The 21,196-nt window shown below is 42.7% G+C and overlaps 2 protein-coding genes across 6 annotated transcripts in view; one reads left to right on the top strand and one right to left on the bottom strand.

Moving 5' to 3' along the window:
- The window catches only part of LOC110260827, a 139,591-nt gene that overhangs the window by 54,326 nt on the left and 64,069 nt on the right, over nucleotides 1–21,196 (bottom strand). For 2 of the 5 annotated variants that reach the window (XM_021093070.1, XM_021093071.1), the window contains exons 1-3: nucleotides 12,779–13,158; nucleotides 11,877–11,969; nucleotides 6,986–7,036 (exon numbers count right to left, since the gene is read on the bottom strand). The exons of 1 other annotated variant lie outside the window; for it this stretch is intronic. In XM_021093070.1, coding sequence (XP_020948729.1) covers nucleotides 6,986–7,036; nucleotides 11,877–11,969; nucleotides 12,779–12,957 — 323 coding nt within the window. In that variant the 5' untranslated portion in view covers nucleotides 12,958–13,158. Of the gene's footprint in view, nucleotides 1–6,985; nucleotides 7,037–11,876; nucleotides 11,970–12,778; nucleotides 13,159–21,196 lie in introns of those variants that run through there. 2 more of the 5 variants (XM_021093072.1, XR_002344357.1) reach the window with 2 other exon arrangements.
- On the top strand, nucleotides 13,307–15,160 carry MYF6 (myogenic factor 6 (herculin)). Its single transcript, NM_001244672.1, is given in 3 exon segments — nucleotides 13,307–13,911; nucleotides 14,189–14,279; nucleotides 14,526–15,160. Coding segments are annotated over 3 exon segments (729 nt in total). The 5' UTR covers nucleotides 13,307–13,392; the 3' UTR covers nucleotides 14,645–15,160.

Genomic DNA, 21,196 nt, shown 5'->3' with positions numbered 1-21,196 from the left:
AAACTAGTGCACTGACAATGTCCAAATATAAGACGCCAAGAGGCTAAACGTATAGGTCATTTCTGAAGCAATCTTTAAAATAGGGAAATCTAAAATATGATTAAATTTTAGGTAAGGGAAACCCGTTGTAAAGAGCATAGTTGTTCTCAATTACTTCATAAGTTTAATACGCCAATATAAAGTCTTAAATAGAATTAGATTTCATATTTATGAAAACATCATAAGTTCATCTGGAAGAATAAATAACTGAGAAATAGGCTAAACTTGTTCCGGTAGTAAGAGTGATGAAGAGAGAAACTTCCCTTCCACATATTAAAGTACATTGTCATCTAAATAAAGTCAGTGTATAACTGACATGAGAAGAAGCAAAACCCAATGAAGCCAACAAGTTTTCAAGCATAAGCCACAGTGGAGGATTTAGTACCTCAGTAAGGAAACACCACCACCCAAGGACAAAGTAATATGCTGTTTTTCAGTAAATAATGTAGAGAAATTGGCTGCAAGGGAAAAAAATGAAATCATGTTAAATTTAACCCCCTACTAGAAACCATCATTAATTTTGGAGCGAATAAATTTTAGTATGTTCCATGGTCTTATTTCCCTTTAAAGATCATAAATAATTTTACCTTCTCAGGAAAATCACTCACACAACTTCTAAAGCCCCATGGATCACAGCACCCCAATGTGAGACATTTACATTTTCTCCAAATTTATTATAAGAATTCAAAGTTATGTCCCAGAAACAAAACCTGAGATTTAAAGAAATAAAATGCATCCAAATTGGAAGGGAAGAGGCCAAATTGTCACTATACGCAGTTTACATGATACTATATATAGAAAACCCTGAAGTTTCTCCACACCAAAACTACTAGAATAAATGAATTCAGCAAAGTGGCAAGATAAAAGATTAATATACAGAAATCAGTTTTATTTACACTAACAATAAAATATCAGAAAAGGAAGTAAAAAAAAAATCCCTTTTAAAATTGCATCAAAAAATACTTAGGAGTTCCCGTCGTGGCGCAGTGGTTAACAAATCCGACTAGGAACCATGAGGTTGCGGGTTCGGTCCCTGCCCTTGCTCAGTGGGTTAACGATCCGGCGTTGCCGTGAGCTGTGGTGTAGGTTGCAGATGCGGCTCGGATCCCGCGTTGCTGTGGCTGTGGCGTAGGCCGGTGGCTACAGCTCCGTTCAACCCCTAGCTTGGGAACCTCCATATGCTGCGGGAGCGGCCCAAGAAATAGCAACAACAACAACAACAACAAAAGACAAAAGACAAAAAAAAAAAAAAAAATACTTAGGAATAAATCTGACCAAGGAGGTAAAAGATTTACAAGCCGAGAATTATAAAACATTAGATAAAGGAAATTGAAGATTATTCAAAGACAGGGAAAGATATGCTACAAGCTTGAGCTAAAAGAATTTATTTTATTTATTTATTTATTTATTTGGCTTTTTGTCTTTTCTAGGGCTGCACCCGCGGCATATGGAAGTTTCCAGCCTAGGGTCTAATTGGAGCTGAAGCCTCCGGCCTACACCGTAGCCACAGCAATACAGGGTCCGAGCCACGTCTGTGACCTACACCACAGCTCACGGCAACACCGGATCCTTAACCCAATGAGCAGGCCAGGGATCGAACCCGCCACCTCAAGGTTCCTGGTCGGATCCGTTAACCACTGAGCCACGACGGGAAGTCCCCAGCTGAAAGAATTTATAATGTTAAGACGGCCACACTACCAAAAGCAATCCACAGATCCTAATGTGAGCTCTCTCAAATGACCCATGACATTTTTTCACAGAACTAGAAATAATCCTAAACTCTATGTGAGACCACAAAAGACCCATCATTGCCAAAGCAATCCTGAAAAAAAACAAAGCTGAAAGCATAACCCTCTCAGATTTCAGACAATACTACAAAGCTATAGTAACCAAAAGAATGGTATTGGCACAAAAACAGATATATGGATCAATGGAATAAAATACAGAGCCCAGAAATAAACACACATGCCCCTACGGTCAATTAATTTACAACAAAGGAGGCAGGAATCTACCATGGAGAAGAGAGTCTACTCAGCAAGTGGTGTTGGGGCAGCTGGGCCGCCGCGTGTAAAGCAGTCAAGTTCAACACTCCTCACACCATGAAGAAACAAGAACAAAACACTCAAAACTCAAAACGGCTTAGAGACGACCATGACATTTCCAAGTCCTCTTACACACTCCGTACATTTAAGATCCCACTTGTTAAAATGAGTCTTCACTGGACTAAAAATGGGTAAAAATTAACTTATCTTAAGGTAAATCAAAATATCTGTCACTATAAAGCCAAGACTTTATGCAGAAGAGAGCTGAAGGATACCAAGAGGGGAGTCTAGGATGACCCAGTTCCAGTGCTGGGATCCAAACTAATCCGGCTACCTTCAGGTTCCCAAGAAACCCTAAACCAGCAGGATTCAGGAAGCGAAAAAGTAGCAACACAGAGCAGCTTCTGGAGAGTGTCCAGAAGAGTGACGAAGGGTAAGATAATATGTCCCAAGGCTTTCATTCTGAGGCCCAGCTCTGTGAAATGCTCTCACTGACCGGGAGGCCAGGGGCAACAAGGATGACCAGGTATTCAGGGGCCACCTGACCAGGAACAAGTTACTCACCAATACTTTCAAAATGAGCAGCCAATAAACTATCAGACTCTCTTTTAATAGATGAGCATGAGGGCCTGAACTCAAATGGATGTACTCTAATTTGGTTGGGACAGCCAGACTTAGCAATTCATTACTTAGACTTAATATCTAAGGCTTAGCAAGCACAGCTTCAAAGATAAATCTTGCTATAAAATGTTTTTTTTTTTTTTTTTTGAGTAGAGAGCCTCTTGTCCCATAAACTTTCCAGAAACTTCTACAAAAATAAAATGAGCATTATATCTTGCACTGATTTGGATATACAATGTTTTGGGGAAAGCACTAAAAAATTTAAACAAATCCAAATAGAAATAGAAATAATAGAAATAAAATGCTGCCTTATCTCTGAGACAATGAATGAGGGTTTTGACAATTATCACTCAGTAAAGATCACCTGGCACCTGTTTTCCATTAGGTAGTTTTTAAGCACGGACGATTACATAGTTCCTGCCCTAGAGAGTGGATGATGTGGCCCAATAAGCATGAGAGGGCAATGGGATAAGCACTCAGGTATGAATAATCACAGAAGCAAGTATTATAATCAATAGGGGACATGTGAAAAGAGACAGTTGTGAAAAATAGGAATCGTCTGATTACCCACACGCCACAGTCTCCTGTGAGTATTCTCTTCCAGTCTTAACCTTTGAGACAGGAACACACAAGACACTATTAAGTGCTTCCAAGCTTCCTGTGACTCTGTGCTTCCTCACCAAATAACCAAAGCAGCATACTATTAAAAAAATGTGCTTTATCCCACGGCCTTTGTGTCAATCCAGTAATGCTAAGCATTTTGAGTAATTCCAAATTATGCTTTGATTTTCAAAATATTTGTGATGTTTTAAAAGAGTGGATTTTGCTAGAAGTCTAGTGGTCATTTCTGATCTCCCAATGAGGTCACAGCCCTAGTTTTTCTTGTCCCTCTCTCCTTTATCTCTTTTCCTCCCTGCCTCTCCCCCTCTCCTTCCTCCTCTGTCTCCATTATTTGCCTTTATTCTAGATAGGCTATTAAAAGCCCCAGAGCCCCCAGAAAAGTCTTTCTGCCCACTTCTGAAGGTAGAGCTAAATTACTGCACCCTCAGGAAATCTCACACTAATCTTATGAAATCTTATAAGATCATGCTTCATTTTTTCCTGTGGCTGAAGTTATTGCTAAGATAATGTATTTATAAAACTATTTAAGTAACACACCACTGCCAAAAATAGTATTATAGTATTATCATATGTCCAAAAGCTGATTTTAATCATCACTTTAATCTTCAAAAGATAACTTATTCCATAGAGAAGACTGGGATTTTCTTCAAAGTCAGAAAAAAATAAGCTTTTTGGTAAATTGAAATGGGTAAGATTAAAGAAAAAAAATTCTACTATGGGAGTTTTAGAAAGCTATATAAAATACCAAACACTCAAGGAAGTAAAAATAAAGTTTGAAACATAAGAAGTCTAGCTGTCTTCGAATCAGATCAGGAACATGAAAGGGTAACTTGAAATTACTCAAAAAAGCAGCATATGTTCTCAGTGCTATTACATCATAAGATGAAACAAAATCTAAAAGGCTAAATCGTGTTCACTGATTTGAATAAAATGATACAATAATATAAAACAATCTAATATCGCTTATCACACATATTATTTTTAAGCATAGCAACCACTCACAAAAAAAAAAAAAATGTGCTACCTTTTGGCAAACTTCAAATACAAAAATTTCCAGGAAGAGCATAACAGACTGGTACAGTGTAAAGCGAAGCAACCCTTGATTCTTGCCTTCTTCCTTCACGATAGGATGTTTCTCACTGCCCCAACACAAAGCGTGACACACAAGAAAAAACTTGTGCCACGGAAAAGTCATACATTCCCATTTCACTTTATTACAAAACAAACACTATACTCTTCTACAGTCATTCCTTTTATTATACACATGTATGCTCCTTCATCCTCAAAATGCTGGGGTTTCCCCATCGAATAAAAATCAGCAAGGTTGTTCCTATTTCCCAAAGAGATAAAACAATCCTTCTCTGTTTCCTGGGATCTGTCAGTGCTTCCAGACATGGCTGTGGAATGACCCTCCTCACACTGCTTGTGTACACACACCCCCCAATCAGAAAAATTTTTTTTTTTTTTTCTGTAAGACGTTTATAACCAGAGGTCGACTGGATCCCGTCAGGTCAGGTGTGTGGAGCAACGCAGGCTAGGAAAGGAAGCACTGGCCCGGGTCCACTGCTATCAAGACCATTGCGTCTTGCTGGGGAGAACTAATTGATTTTGCTCTTTTCCCTTGGCAAGGGGTCAAGCTAAAGCCCCGCTCTGGGGGAGTGGGTAACGGAACGAGCGGCCAACTGCACTAACGAATGTGTGACATACCTTCAGGGTCTGGAGTCACACAGCCTTCTGAACCAGAAAGACTGTTCAACGAAGAGCCTACCAGAGGTTTGTAAAACCTTAAATTGCTACAACAGCTGAGAGAAGAGAACAGTTCTACTGAAAGGAAATTAATGAACAAGTGTCAAAATGGACAGTTGGTGTCAATTCCTAGAGGATTTGGAAGTGAAAGTGGACCTGAGGAAACCATGTTAGTAGAGCCTGGGTTTGTATGAAAAGAAAATCATACTTCACCAAATATCCATCACAGGAGTCATGCTTGTCACAACCCGCATTAGTCTGTGTTTAGTAGAAAAGAATGCTTTATTATGGACTCTGTAAGCATCTTAGTTTGGTGATCTCCAAAAATATATGACTGTTTTCTTGGAAACAAATTTAGAAAGAAATTCTATACTCAGCTAATGTGGTAATTCGTGGAATGAAATGTATTCAACACTTTGAGACAGAAAAGATGCTTTTAAGCCCAAACTATCTTTTTTTTTTTTTTTGCAACTTTAAGAACAAAGGATAGGCAGTAGCAAACAGAAATTAGATATTTTTAAACTTTTATAAGGATAGATTGATGTTAAATAATCAAACACAGTAGATGAAAAACTAGAAAAATATCACACAATAGTAGTTCTTTTTGAAAACATGCAAAGAGCTACTCTGAAAGCAGATATGATACACCTTTTACTGTTATATAAGAGTATTCAATTCTACCACAGAGTACAAGAGAAGAGAACAAGACGAGTGGATGAAGCTAAATATAAAAGCAAATGGCTGGAAAAACAGTTTAGAAATAGATAAAGTACAGCCTATGCTTGTCAACATTGAAAAGGACAGAAGGCCAATTAAGCATCAAATAACCAAATACGCCTGAGATATCCAATACACAAGAAGTTTTCAACTGACCACTCACTGGTGAAATCCAGTTTGCTCCACCTACATTAAAGCCATCCCCAGCAGACTGTAGGTGAGCTACACCTAGTCCTGACTAGGTGTATAGAGCATCTGTATATTGGTCCAGCCACCTTACATGTGCTGGAATCCTTGCTCACCCTCAATTCTAGTCCTTGTAACTACTGGAAGTTGGGCAGATTGAAGGCGGGAGGGAGAAAGATAGGACTTCCCACGCGCTGCTTAACTAAAGACTTGGATAGCATGGTCTCCGCATCCCACTTCAACCTTATCTTAAGTGTGCTAAACTGCTCCGTTTTGCTCTTTCCTTCCTACTGCATAGTCTGAAACAATCAAAGAGAGCATGGGTTTCAAGCATTTGAACCTGATCATCAATTGCGTGACCTCTGGGACAGGCTGCCTGTACATGGCACTGCACACGGAAAATACCATTGCATCATTCGTTCCCCAGGGGACAGCACATGTCCAAATCTCTGTGAACAGCTATTATCACCAGTGCCTCTTTTGGTGGCTCTGCTAGAAAAATGGACCTTACCCTACAGGTTGCCAAATGAATACTCAAAGGTCCTCTGAGCTAGTTTGCCCCTAGACTTTTTTTCCCACTGAAAATTCACTTCCATTGGTCACTGCAAGAAGGTTCAGAATAAGAACTTTTTGATGATATAAATCATGGCACTAATAGCCAGAATTCAGTTGATAAGCATGTGATCTTGGGCAAGTAGATTAATTTCTCCTTGCTTTTGCTTTATTCCCTCTTTAAAATGGTGACACATCGTACTTGGTTAAGACACGTGAAGATGTCATGCAATCGTTTATTTAAAGTGCTTCGGCACAGTGCCTGCCACCCCCCCCCCCCAGAATTGAATAGTGGCTACGTTACAAAATACATATAACAACTTTTTATTCTATATTCTAGAATTTTATTCAATTCTAGAATATTATAGCGTCAAATAGCTTTAAGTCTCATGAGAGTTTATAGTTAAACACAAGAAAATAAAAAAATAACTTAAACGACTTAATAAAAAGATTATACTTACGCGGTGAAATTACATAGCATGGCTTTTCCGATCACAATATCTAGCTCGGACCTCAAAATGAAGGAAGATAAAACTTAACATGATTGATTTTTATGTGACTAACAATACCCCGAAATCATAATTCTTGTGCTTAAAAAGCACCAGGTGAATACAATTTGAACTTTTTATAACTTTTGGTGTGTTTTTATCCTGACTATCCTAAAAGCTAACATATATTATCTTAAGACAGAATGTCTCAGCTGCTGAAAAAGTGTGAAATGTATGTGTACATCTGATTAAACAACTTTTTTCCTAAACCGGTAGAAACACTTTATGGAATAAATGTGTTTGTACAGTGGTGGCTATTTGTCACAGGAGGCTCTGACATAGGCATTAAGGCACCAACTATTTTGGACAATATGTCATAACCAGCCAGTTGGAGAGCAGTAACAAAATACTTGGCTAACCATTCTATACTAGAGACATCTGTTTAGCTTAGCAAGCTAGTAACACCAGATCCTACTGTAATTTGGATCATCTGAATATCACAATCCACTTGGTTTCTGAAAGATGTAAACAACACTGAAACATCATTCTACGTATCTTAGACGTTTTAAAATTAGTTTCATGTACTATCACGGAAAAATGTTTATGTAATATTTTAAACGAAAAAGGCAATAGATACATATTGCTTTATATTTATGCTCTTAAAATATAATATGAAATTTATATTAGGTGATATTATATAAAAATTTTAGCCATATAAAAAACAAAATAGCAAAGTATGATTTATTCAGACGGCATGTAGATGGATGATTTTTTTCTTTTCTTCAATCAAAAGTTAAGTAATACAATGCCAACTTGTATTGCGGGTTTATTATGTGCTAGACACTGTATATTAAGTGGGCATTAACATTGTTTTCATCATTAAAACCACCTTATAAGCTAATACTAATTCCATTTTATGGACTGGCTAAGACTTAGAGAAGTAACTTGCCCAAGGTCAAATATTAGCAAGTGGCAGAGCTGAGATCTAACAGTAAACCCCGTGTTTGTAACAACTATAATTATCTTTAAAGAAAAAAGGCTACTTGACATACCCTGCAGTCTGTTCATTGTTCTTATCTGTGAATAGAGACTAAGCATCTACCCTATTTTTCTGGGAAGGAGGGTGACCAAACTGATCTGATTTGCCTGGGAATTTCCCAGTTTTAGTTCTGAAAACTGGAACCTCCTGAGTATTTGTCATAAGCAAACCTTTGCCAGTTGGTGACCCACAGGGAAGGAATACGTAACCTGGAAACGTTCCAATAGTTCACTAATTTTGCTCTCAAACTGATAAATCAGAATGAAAATAGGGAAAGTGCAGAATTACAAGGAGAAATTTTTTAAGCACCAAGGAAAGCGGGTTTCTCAGGTAGCTTTTGGTGTCTCTTTCCCTGGAAACTGTGCCTAAAAATAAATGAGCAGCAGCTTCTTTCAGAAGCATTTTGTATCTAGTATGTGAACTGAACCCAGGTTTTCGTGGAAGTTGTGTTCTCTTCCCAAATGGGAGAGACCGAAGGGCAAAAGCAAAGAGTGAAAAAATATATTTCTTGAAAAATCGGAAGAGCGGCCTCTCTGGTTCCTCCTTTGCTTGGCTCAGACACAGTTCTTCAAAGCTGTATGAAAAAAGGCAGCTGCACAGCAGCCTCGGGGGTCCAGATCCAGCCCCATGTCTCTGCACAACTTCTCATGGCCACCTCTGGAAGGTGCAGAGGATCCGCCTTTAAAATCTCTCCTCCTCCTCGGCTTGGTGTGTGCCCCTCCCCCTGTCCTCTGAAGGAACTCGAATGTTCTGTCCGTTTAAGTGCAAACTATTTTTACCCCAGTGTTCGGGAATCTCTGGGCACAAACTGTCTGCAGATTAGGTAAATTACAGGTGCAGGGATTCATGTTACTCGCTGAGCGGGCGCGAGTTTAAAGCATTAAGCTGCCTCTTCTGCATCTTCCCTTTCGGTCAGCGGACCCCCCTTCCCCTTCTGTTAGGCAGGGCCACTGACGGGCCTTGCTGGCTGATCCTTCCCCTGAAGGCTGGACTTCCCTGCTGCTGTTTCTTTCTCTCCCTCCCCTCCTCCTCCACCCCCTCTTTCTTTTACCCCCTCTTCTCCTCTTTTCTTTTCACTGCCAACCAAGTATAATTATTTCAGGTCTGGCCCTCAGTTCTCCTTTCTCAGTCATAACCCCACTATCCAACAATATAGCCAAATTCCTTAGACACAATCCTCAAAAATCTCTTCCCCAGTTTCTGACTAACCCTGTGTCTGCTTCTTCCCTGAGCTTCCTCCCACTGTCAACACCACCCCATCCACAGGTTTGCTTAAAAGCTTCACATCTGCTCCTTGGAAACACCAACCCACTATCTCAGGAACTTCTGTCCCCAGACCATCCTTGTTCAAGCTCCCTGGTCATGAGAGATGGCTCACTGTTATACATTCATGAAGAACCCCATTCTTTTCCTCCCAAGTTCCTAGTTCAGGGGGTCGTTTGTGTGATTTTTAAACTAGTGTCTGCCCTAATAAAGTGGAAATTTGTTGAGTACATAAATACATGAAACACTGTTATGGAGTCACTGGTTTTAATGCTTCTACTTCCATTACACCGTTAACAAATACACATCCCTAAACTTGTCCTAAACATCCGTATTAACAAATCTGGGTATTTCAATTAATTCTCTTCAATTTAGAGGCCTTATGAATTCAGTAGGGGAAGGAAGGAAATTAAAATTTGTTGAGTGCATATGCCATAACCATGGATTCAACATACATTTTTCTCTTTTGGACTAACAAAAAAACCTGTGATATATGTATGATTATGCCATTTGATATCTTAGAAAAGTGAGGCTTGAATGTATAATTAAGAATGGCTAGAACTTAGATTGTAGCTTAATCCAAAACTGTTTTTCTACCACCTTCAGCACGTTCCCAAAGGCTCAGAGATAAAATCCACCATTGGCTGAGCTGGCTATAATCCTTTTCCTCCCACTCCTTCTCACAGAGAAGAAGAGCTGGACATGTTCAAGCTTTTGCGGAGAGGATAGGCAGAAAATGTGTTTACAAGTAACTGAGCAGGAACTACGAATAATGAGTGGTGAACTATTTGAAAACTAGCAATTCTACCAATAACTTATTTTCACATGTTGTTATGAATGAACTCCAGGCCCCTGAAGTGATTATTGCTACTTAATATTACTCTTCTCTTATTATGATTTACTTTTTCCATACTTAAAAAATGTATTTTGAACTGTTTAAAGCTTGGAAGATAAACCTATTTTGAGCACTTGTCAAGATCTGTGTCTCCCAAGTTGTACTGAGAAATAATGTAATTGCAATTACAGGCATCTCATATTTTGTAAACAGTTCTGAGTTCCAAGAGTTCACTAGTTAGTTGTTTGGAATCATTGTGTATTTTCCCATTACCTAATCTAATTTAAAAAATGGTTATTTCCCAAGCTGGCATTTCCTTTTTTCTTTCTTCCCATCCCTTTCCCAACCCCCAAAACAACAAAAGAGGGGAAAAACTCTATTCGAACAAGAGTCATGACAACACTAATTTTATTGGGCTGAGTTCTAAAGAATGTTGTGTAAGGGGCTTTGTAATTTAATAAGAAGTGACCATTCACTAGTGATGCCGAATTCACACAAGAAACACCACCCCTGTCTGAGAGGCTGCTCTTGATCGGCACCCCAAAGCTCATTCTACCTCTTTCTAGAATCTTCCCTCTCTACATTTTCAACTGGCAACACTTAAATAAGGGAAAAATAAAGGAGAAAGAGCACACTTTGATATTCCTCAGCAGGTTCGTGATGTGCAGATTCTCATATCTTACCGATGCCTCTTAAAATCACTGGGGAGTCTAAGAATGGTATCACCTTAACGATTACATTTCTCACCCAAGAAGCAACATTCCTGAGAAGTGCTGTTTTTGGGATTTCATTTTTTCCTATACCTAATTGCAGTAATAAAAATACTTTTATGGAGTATGTGATCTTTTTGAAGTGATTTCACATTAAAAAAAATTATCATGACCTTTGAGAACGTGATGTCTTTGCTACTACATACTTTACGGGTGGAAATCTGAGCTATGAAGGTTGGCGAAATGCCCACAGACCCCAGGTGGTTGTGATCTAGGCCTTCCACACCCCGATCCCAGGGCTCCTTCTCCCACTTTTCACTGTTTAGTTAATTCTGCTCACCCTTCTAGGCTCACACTCCGTAAGAAAAGAGATCATTTTTTACCACTTTATTCTTAGCACCCTGGACACTGTCTGGCTCTTAGTAGGTACCCAAAAATACTGAATAAATGAATTTCAGGAACTGTTATCTTAATCTTAGCGACAGTGCTGTATAATTTTACTTGTTAAAAATGACGTTTCTAATTGCGTTCACATCATAAGAGAGAGTGAGATTAAGAGCACAGGGCAATTTTCCATAACAGACATTAGACTATTCCCTACATTCTTGGAGCCTCCAACCTGCAATCTTAACTGCTGATATTAGCAACAAAGGGACTGGCAGCAATAGGAGAAAAATGTCACAAAAGCATTGGCTTCCTATGATTCCCTGTGCCTCCTACTTTTCCAAAAACCTCAAAACAGTTCTCACATGTGATAAGAAATTATTCAGCTGCACAATAACAAAAACATAAAAACGGCATAAAATGTCAAAACTTAACATCCGAGGTGGTGGTTTAACAGAAAGAGATTATGATGCCTTCGCTTCTGGAATATGTGACTTTAAAATGTAACTAGTTCCTACATTGTCTAACTAGTGAGTCAAGGATGTTGTCTTCAGTCTATTCATTTAAAAAATTAAATCATATTACATACAGCCGATAATTATCACTGCTTAGGGTAGAAGAAGACTATCTTACGTAGAGTGTTTCAGGCACTGACTGTGAAGGCCAAAGTCAAAGTTGACTGATCCCCAAAGGCAGTTATAGTTTGGAAGGACTCCTTCTAGAGCGCTGGGAGAGGAAGGGAAGGGAAATAAAATAATACAATTTTTTAAAGAGAAAAATAAATCTGCCACAGCTGTGCTTTATTTCCTTCATAAGAAATGGTCTTAGCCTTGACGTAACTTCATGAATGAAACGATGACTAATGTTCATCAAGCAGCTACTCTAAGGTTATATGCTTCAGATGGATGGTGCCATGTGATCAAATTCTCGCCACAATTCTATAAGGCAACCACTGTTAGCTTGAAGAATTCCAGACCTAAAATGCCCATGCGCACAGAGACAGACATTAACTCAGCTGGAACTCCAAGGGCCATCTTTGGAATTCGGGGGTCCCGCGCCTCATCCTCATCTGGACTGTCCCCCAGCCATCAGACTTGTGTGTAACGGGCAAGCTTGCAGCTAAATAGTCTATGCCTTGGTTGCCGCTTTTCCCAGCTGAATCCTATGCAGCCCCTTATTTAGAGTCCGTGGATAGTGAGAACGCAGGTGAAAAATCCCTGAGCCCACAGCGTGCAGAGGCACCGTGGCGTGACGCACTGAATCTTGGATCATCAAATAGCTACAGTGTGAGTCTTGTTTCCACTAAAACTATGTTTAAAGAGGCGCTATTACCCGTCTTACATCCCCATTTTCAGTCCCACCCCTTACCTTCTGGGCACTATGGCTCCACCAAGTGGGTACACAACTCAGATCTTCGTTGCCACCCTCCCAAAAAAGATAGCCAAGGAAGGAATCTGAGCACCCTCCAGCCACCCCTTCCAGCTCAGCTCTGAAAGCACCACACAGCCTTAGTTAAAGAGAGGAAACAGATTTACCTGCTGCTATTGAGGCTGAGCCTGAAAGTCATGTATAACCTTTGAAGGACTGTAATGGTTTTAATCACAGGAATAGCATCTTTGTGACAGGCAGGAGAGAGAAAAGAGCTGAGCCACTCTGCAAATACGAACCAAGCTATTTTGGAGCAATGGCTACTGCCTTTGAAATCTTTCATCATGGGTCTATACTTAGAATTCAGATGAGCCTTGGGGAGGGGAAGGGGGCAGTGTTAATCCCCGGTTGTTTTGAAGTTGTCCATGTAAGCAGGTTAGCATCTAAACGGTCCCAAACCGAAGCATTCGATGCTGTGTGGAAATCATAGGATTCTGCGTATTTTGTTTTAACCTGTTCTGCACGGGGCTGTCACATCATTCTGGGGGTGACACTTCTCAGTTTCCTTTCAAACTAGATGTTCTAGAGAGCACTGGCTGTAATCACACTGAGAGACTGATGGTCCATGACAGCTAAAAGTTGGATTGAGTTTCAGGAGCTACTATATATAAAGCTGGGGCGACTTATGTCACCGCACTAATTAAATGCCATCTGGGTGGCTCCTCTGGGTTTTTGAGCCCATCACCCAGTTCAGACCGAGTCAGAGGCCAAGGAGGAGAACATGATGATGGACCTTTTTGAAACTGGCTCCTATTTCTTCTATTTGGACGGGGAAAATGTTACCCTGCAGCCCCTAGAAGTGGCAGAAGGCTCTCCTTTGTATCCAGGGAGTGATGGTACCCTGTCCCCCTGCCAGGACCAAATGCCCCCGGAAGCTGGGAGCGACAGCAGTGGAGAGGAACATGTCCTGGCGCCCCCAGGCCTGCAGCCTCCCCACTGCCCCGGCCAATGTCTGATCTGGGCTTGCAAGACCTGCAAGAGAAAATCTGCCCCAACCGACCGCAGGAAGGCCGCCACTCTGCGCGAGAGGAGGAGGCTGAAGAAAATCAACGAGGCCTTCGAGGCACTGAAGCGGCGGACTGTGGCCAACCCCAACCAAAGGCTGCCCAAGGTGGAGATCCTGCGGAGCGCCATCAACTACATCGAGAGGTTGCAGGACCTGCTGCACCGGCTGGATCAGCAGGACAAAATGCAGGAGCTAGGCGTGGACCCCTTCAGCTACAGACCCAAGCAAGAGAATGTAAGCCCAGACGCCGCCGGGGCAGGGGAATGCAAAAGCTGATTAGAAGCCTTCCTTGGGGCCTTTACTTCCAGCTGCTCCTCTTGGTTCCCGTCCCCCTTCCTCGACCCCACCCTCTCCCACCCCGCTCCCCCTCTAATGAACCCCCACTGACCCGTGAACACGGGGTGCCTGCAACAGGCAGGAAATCTGTACTTGGCCTGAGGAACCAGGGGAGACACCCCCCAGCCCCCGGAACGTTGCTTTTGCCTAATCTGCTGCCTCTCTCTTCCTCCAGCTTGAGGGTGCGGATTTCCTGCGCACCTGCAGCTCCCAGTGGCCAAGTGTTTCGGATCATTCCAGGGGGCTCGTGATGACTGCCAAGGAAGGTAAAGCAAAAGGGCACTGGGCCCCGCGGGAGACCATCCCGGGAGGGGGCTGGGTGCTCGCTGGGGGCAGAACGCCCCGGGCGCCTGCGGGAGCCGGTCCCGCCCCGCGCGAGCCGAGAGCGGAGGCGCCCTCGAGCCGGGCGCTCCCGCCGCGCGCACCGGCGCCCGCGCCCAGCGGCACCGCGGGCGGCTCCCTTCCGTGGGGTTACGTTTGTGTGCGTGTGTGTGTGTGTTTTCTGCGCCCAGGAGGGACAAACATTGATTCGTCAGCCTCGAGCAGCCTTCGGTGCCTTTCTTCCATCGTGGACAGCATTTCCTCGGAGGAACACACGCTCCCCTGCGTCGAGGAAGTGGGGGAGAAATAACTCGCGGCCGGAGACGGTCTCCACGCAGCAGCAAAAGCCCACCCTCCTCCTCCTCCTCCTCCGCCTAATCCTGTAGATGAGGTCACGTTACGTGAATATTTAGGAACCCTGACTCAGGAGCTCACGAAAGGGAAGGGGACATCTTCGCAAAGAAACTTCTCGGAAGCTGTTGCGCACGCTCGGAGGAGAAGCCTCGCAGCCTTGGGCTTTTCTTCGGCGAACTGCGAGTGGCTTAGATCTACAGCAGCCTTGGTTTTTGCTGGGTGGGCTCTGTAACATATTTACGTTTCCTATGGTGATCCTTTTGTGCCCTGTGCAAAAGAAGTTCATTCCTGTCTAAAGCAAAGTGGGAACGTCGCAACTGTTAGTGGGATTGAATGTATTTTTGTAAATAATCTTAGTACTTTCATTTTTTTATGTCAACCTAAGAAATATATTTTAAACGTGGAGTGACGTATTGTATACATAGCGTGCAAGGATCCTGGTATTGTTATATTAAAAAGATAAGTTTCTATATGAACAAAGGTGGTCCTAATTTAATTCGGCTGAAAAAAAAAAAAAAAACGTGTTTGAGGGCATAAACAAAGGTAGCCACACGTTAATTTAGACACCGACCAAGCCCACTTAGTCTGGGTGTTTACTTAGGGGCTAATTTAAAGGGAGGAAAAACGGTTCTTCTGTGTCTGAATTACACTGTTCATTTTCTGTCTCACGTAGACCTCAGACTTGTGGTTAGAAGGGAGGACTCTCCAGAAGGAAACTGTCCATTTTCCTTTCATCAGCATCCCTTTCCCTTCTGTTCTAACTGTCCTGTACCTGGCCATCTGGGCAAGGTTTACATTCCCAAAGTCAACACCGGAATGCGCAATCCAGGAAAATCTCACTGCTGCGCCAGATCACCACCCAAAATTCTGTGTACTTGCCTTGAAAAGCGTCAACTAATTTAGCCCGAATCACTGTCCCTCTCTGACCTTACAGGCCCAGCCCTTCCTGAAGAAGCTGTCACATGGAGCACCAGGGGCCACAGGGGCCTCTGAGCCTCGTCTGCGGTCCTCCCCTGGTTTTCTTGAAGGAGACTGGTGGCTGGAAGACGAATAGTGTCAAGGCCCCTTGTGGTTCGGGCTTGTTTTCCAAATAGCAAGATAAAAGAAAGCCACGGTTGGTCTGGGGAGGTGGGGTGGGGACGCTGGAGGAAGGGAGAGGTGAGGGTTAAATGGCTGAGGGCAAAAGACAACACCACACATGAAACCTCTTAGCTGGACCAAAGAGCGAGGCCCCAGAGGGCCTTGACGCCTCAGGAGCGCCTTGCGGTGAGGATTTTACAACGTGTGCCAGGTTTGTTTATCCTGTCGCGTCAGAAAGAAACGACCACCAAGAGTCACAGTGGGAAGGGAAGGAGAGGAGAGGGACACATCATTTCTTCACAACTGCTGCTTCTCTCTGACATTCTGGCACTGGCACTGCCCTGCCCTTAACTGCTTACTTCACTCTTTCTCCCCACAGCGAGTCCTCAGTTCAGAAACGTGAACATCAAACCTACTCAGCATCTCCTGGCCCAACTTTGCTTCCAAACGCTCAGGTCTGGGCCTTGTTGCCACCACAGAAATTCCAGATGCGGCCGCAGACGGCGCCCCCTGCAGGCGTGGTGCAGGGCGTTGCCCCTGGAGCCTTTCAGGAGGCCTCTTCCAGGGGACAGTAGGGCGTGTGGATAACGACAGGGTCTCCTAAAATTACTTGAACAAGCAGAAGGCGTCAGAGAGGAAACAGATATTGGCATACATTGCCTCTCAAGAGTGTGAGAGAAGCAGCCGGGGAGCATCAGTGGGGGGAGTGTTCCTGGAAGCCAACCTGCCGAAGTTCTGTGCCTCTGGCTGGACTGAATCTTGGCTGCTCCCGCCTAAACCTGGGGCTACCACCTTCCCCTCTGTGTCCCGTGTCCTAACTTATAAAATAATGGGATGACAAAGATGGTGCCTAATTCCTGAGGTGAAGAAGATTCACGGAGATGAAGTGCTTACCCAAGACGGGACACGAAATAAACATTACATGTTAGCTGTTTTATTTTTCATTAGTAAATTTAAACTGACCATCAGGAGATTTTTTCCTTCCACCAAAAGCCACAGATCCTTCAGATGTAGTTTTTTAGCTTTTTTCTGTGGGCTCTGGCTGGGAAAGTGTTAATAACAGTGCGATAAGCAGCAATACAGACAAGCCATTCTTAACGCTTTACCTATTAATTCCTGTAATCCTACAAAGACCTGTGAGAGAAGTACGGTTCTTGGGAGAAAAGTATATTTTGGAACAGAGAGGTTCTTGCATTTCTAAGTATACACCCAGGATTGGAAGCCAGTCAGCATCAATGCCTTCAAGCTTGCTCTCTGAATGGCTTACGCCTCCTGAAAGAGAAGCCTTGGGAAAGAGAAAGTCTGTAGAATAATTTGACTCTCTCCGACAACTGTTTTCTAAAAGATCTTTTTCAAGCGTGATTAGCCAGTAAACTCCAAATTAGAGCAGTCATTTAAGTAATAAGAGATATGTGGTCAAGCATTTCAAATTATCCAATCACAACACGTGTGAATAAAGAGCTCTCAGTGATGTGTATACCTACTCATCATGCTTATTACATATCTATATTTTTTCCTTAAAAACAAGAATGATTTTCCCTAAAATGTACAGACACACACACACACACACCCTACCTTAAAAAATCACATTCATGCCACAACTGAAATCAGACAGCATAACTGACAAAGTGACCTCATTTACTTTATAACTCGTGTATACTTATAATAAGATTTGTGTTATAAATTGCTCAGCAGCAGAATGCTTTTATCAATTCATGGACTTTACTTGCTGATAGATTTTATTCAGTCTTTGCAATCCAAATCCTCCCTATCTCTCTTAGCTGAGTAACTTGAGAAATTGTTTGGAATAAGTTTGCCTATAGACGTCTCTTCACTAAATAGAGCAAATATTTCCCAAAGACTTCATGTGACCTCCACTGCTGGAGCTGACATGTCCGGCTTTCCAATGAAATCCTTGGTGTGTTTGCAATTAAAATGTTTTTATTTGATATTAACGATGATAATCTTGTCTAAGGCCAAAGCCAAAACAAACAGGGCTGTGGAAACAGAAAATCAAGATGCTAATGACTCGGTAAAAATAAGCAATTTTTGGGTTTTTTTTTTTTTTTTTTTGAGATTTAAATGGCCTCTTTCCAGAGACAGGCATAATGCAGAAAATACTGAGTGATTTTCTCTTTTATGTTATTATAGAACTAATTTGTAGAATGTCAAAGGCAGCTTTCTCTAATCAGCACACCTGGATCATGGAGTTTCAAACCTGTATGTAGTAGAAATCCACTCATGTCAGACTCTTTCTTATGTTTGGTTGGGATGGGGGCGGAAGTGTGGTGCTAAAGGCAGTGTTCCCAGCTACGCTTGGGAAAGAAGAAGAGAAACAAGTCTTGGCTTTTGCCAAAGTGGCCTCTGTCCCTGTTAAGACACTTTTAAAATTCCAAGTTCGAATTTACCCATCTATGCTTTTTTTTAGTAATATTTTATCCCTTTTATTCATCTCAAAACTTACAATACTATATCTGGAAGAATACTTTTTTTTAAAAAAAATTAGTTTAAACTTGAAGCTCTCGTTTCCTAATCTAATGCATTTCTACATCAGCAATAACATGGGATTTCCTCAAAGGGCCCAGCCACAAGACATTGCTCCAAAAGACTCCTCTCCTCACCCCTTGAAGCCAAAAGAAGTGTTACAAAAGACCACCCTCCTTCCTAGAGGGGTCATGTGGACACAGCAATTTTTTCACAGGCCTAGTTCAGAGTCAGCCTGTGAGATGGAATGCCTACACCATGTGCTGGAACAAAGATAATGCTGCAAGGACTGGCTACTTTCTCTACTCTCAAGGCTGCTAAACATCCTAACTTGGCCTTTGATCTCTCCCGGGAGTCTTCGAATTCAGGCAGAGGCCAATGTCTTCCTCAGCTGTCTTCTCCACACATTCTTCCAGCAGCTTTGGCAGGTACTGATGTGTTTACTTAGGTGTGCCTGGTTTCCAGAGCTCACAGCAGTTTGAAATTGTGTGGCACCTTATTAAGTCAAATATAATAAGCTAAAGGTTTAAGAACACTCCCTTCGTCCAGGAGTTAATATGAGCCTCAGGTAGAGGAAGAAGTGAACTGAAATGAATTTATCTTCCTAGGTATATTTGGTTTCTCTTGCTAAGAGAGGCATGAAGAATTTTCAGTAGTGCAGAGTTCCTAGGGTGGGCAAACTTTACTAGAAAAGGAAGCTCTGAGCATCATTTTGCGGGTGTGGTCTCCAATCAACACTAGGATAGTTGCCAAATGCTTAAACTAAAATACATTCTACTTAAAAAAAAAAAAAAGGTTGATGATTGCTTAGAAGAGCTTAAAAGATCTTTGCAATTACAACCTGCTTATAAATCTAAATTGTAAGAATATTAAGCATGTGTTTAGTTTTCCTCAGAATGTAAACTGCCCCAAAGAAATTTCCTTTAGAATGCTATCTACTTCACCAGAACCTTGGGGTGCAGGCACTTATAACACCCAGCTGGGCTGAGTCTTCTTCTCATCAGCCTGCTGCCACACTTCCCTGGTAGTCAATGTTGGGGCAGCATTTCTAACAACGTGTTTACATATTAAACAGGTGTGAGTTTTCTCTGCATGGAAGAAATCAACTTCTCCAGAGAAATAGTGGAAAACACTGTATTTGCATCCTTTTCCATGAGGGCTAAAAGCCATTCTAGTCTGATTCTGAGTAAAAGAGGCCTTGATTGTAAAAGACCTTTTCTGAAAAAGTGATTTTTCACTTTTTTTCACATTTCTCTGTTCATGCTTCTCGCTCGGGGGAAAAAAAAAGTTTTTTCTCTATCTCACTCATTCAGTTTCCCCTTTTTCCTTCCCCCCTCTCACCTGAGAAAAGAGCAGGGACTCTGCTGAATTAGGGCAGCCCAGCCCTGAGCCGCGGGCTTCCTTCTTTGTGTTCCACCTCCCAGTGTTTTTATGTCTTTCTCCTCTCGCCTCTGACAGAGGCTTAAAAGTTTTGTCTTGTTTTTAAACTTTGGGGCTCTGAGATCCCATTTGCAGCACTGGGGTCCCCAGGGTCCTCCACGCGGGACCCTGTGGCCCCCTGGCAAGTCCCATTAAGCCGCCGGGTGCTGGTGTTTTCTCGGCTTCGTTAGTTCCACTCCTCCTCGGCACTTGAGTAAATTTGTTTGGAGATCACCTTACCAAAGACAGCCCTACCCTCTGAGAACCACCGTTCTGGACGGAGCCTCCTGAGTGACAGCGTCTTCCCTGGGAGCGGAGCAGAGGGACCGCTGTCGCTGTCAGGGAACCGGAGCTGCTGCTCCGGAGCGGAGGACCGTGCACTGAGCCCAAACTGACTGAAGAAGAAAACAAAGGAAATTCACCTCCAGGAGCACAAGCTCTCCAGAGGGGGATGCCTAGTTTCCAATTCTGTGTGGCGTGGGGCAAAGACTTACTCCTTGGCCTTGGTTACCTTCTTTTGATGATGGGTCCAGTTGCCATAGAATTGGTGGAAGTCATGCACGAGGGAATATATGGAAAGGGCTGAGCACAGGGCTTGGCAAATAGAAAACTCCCGATTGTTTGCCAGAAATATCCCATGCGGAGCAGTCTGGGGACAAAGCACATTAGGTGCCTGGTGGAAAGAATTAGCTGAAAGGCAAGCAGAAGCAAGACTTGCATCTTCCACTGCAACGTGAAAAAGCACGGTTATTTGGGCCCGAGTCTTAAATCTGCACAGGACTCTGTTTTAGCTTCAGCCAGCGTGTGAAACGTCTGGACTCCAAGCTAAAGGAAAGACTACTATGGCTGCTGACCAGAACCTGTGGGACTTGGGCTGAGAGTTCCTGGATGTGAACACCTACCCTCTACTGTGTTTCAGAGGGAGCAGTGAGCAGGCTTTGGAATGCTGCCACCTGTCTGGATGGGTCCGACAGGAACTTAACGCTTTTATCTGGCGTAGCCCTGGGTACATGCATCCACTTGGTAATAGTCTTTGTTAAAAAGCTGCAGATGAATTTCCCACTGGCCAATTACGTAGCCCATTGATTTGAAAGAGAAACAGATTTGTGACAGGTGGGTGGTGGGTGGTGGTGGTGGTAGTGTCTTTGTCTCAGGGGTGACAGAACTTGGGAGAAGGGACAGTGCGCTTGTTTGCAGCAAACCTCTGTGACACACCCTCCCACCTCTGGTTTCTGGGGCCTTCACTTTGGACCGATTTCACCCTGATAATGTGAATACTTCCCTGGTCTCTGTAGACTGGAAATCTGCCTGCCAGGGTTGTTTTCAGAGAATAAGTTTAGGAAAAAGTAATAAAAAAGCCATCTCCCCCAGCCTCCAGTAGGTTCAGAGTCACAACAGATACTGGACTCTGATGACCAAAGATCAAGGTGAGAACCCCCCTCCTCTTTTAATGAGGACGCGAGCCCCGGTTCAAAACCTCGGAATACTTAGGTCTATTTGTGCAGATGTGAAGTAATAGTGTTTT

Source organism: Sus scrofa, chromosome 5 (assembly GCF_000003025.6).
Source record: "Sus scrofa isolate TJ Tabasco breed Duroc chromosome 5, Sscrofa11.1, whole genome shotgun sequence".
Taxonomy (NCBI): domain Eukaryota; kingdom Metazoa; phylum Chordata; class Mammalia; order Artiodactyla; family Suidae; genus Sus; species Sus scrofa.
Note: the sequence above shows the minus strand (reverse complement) of the source record. Positions and strands in the feature narration are given on the sequence as shown.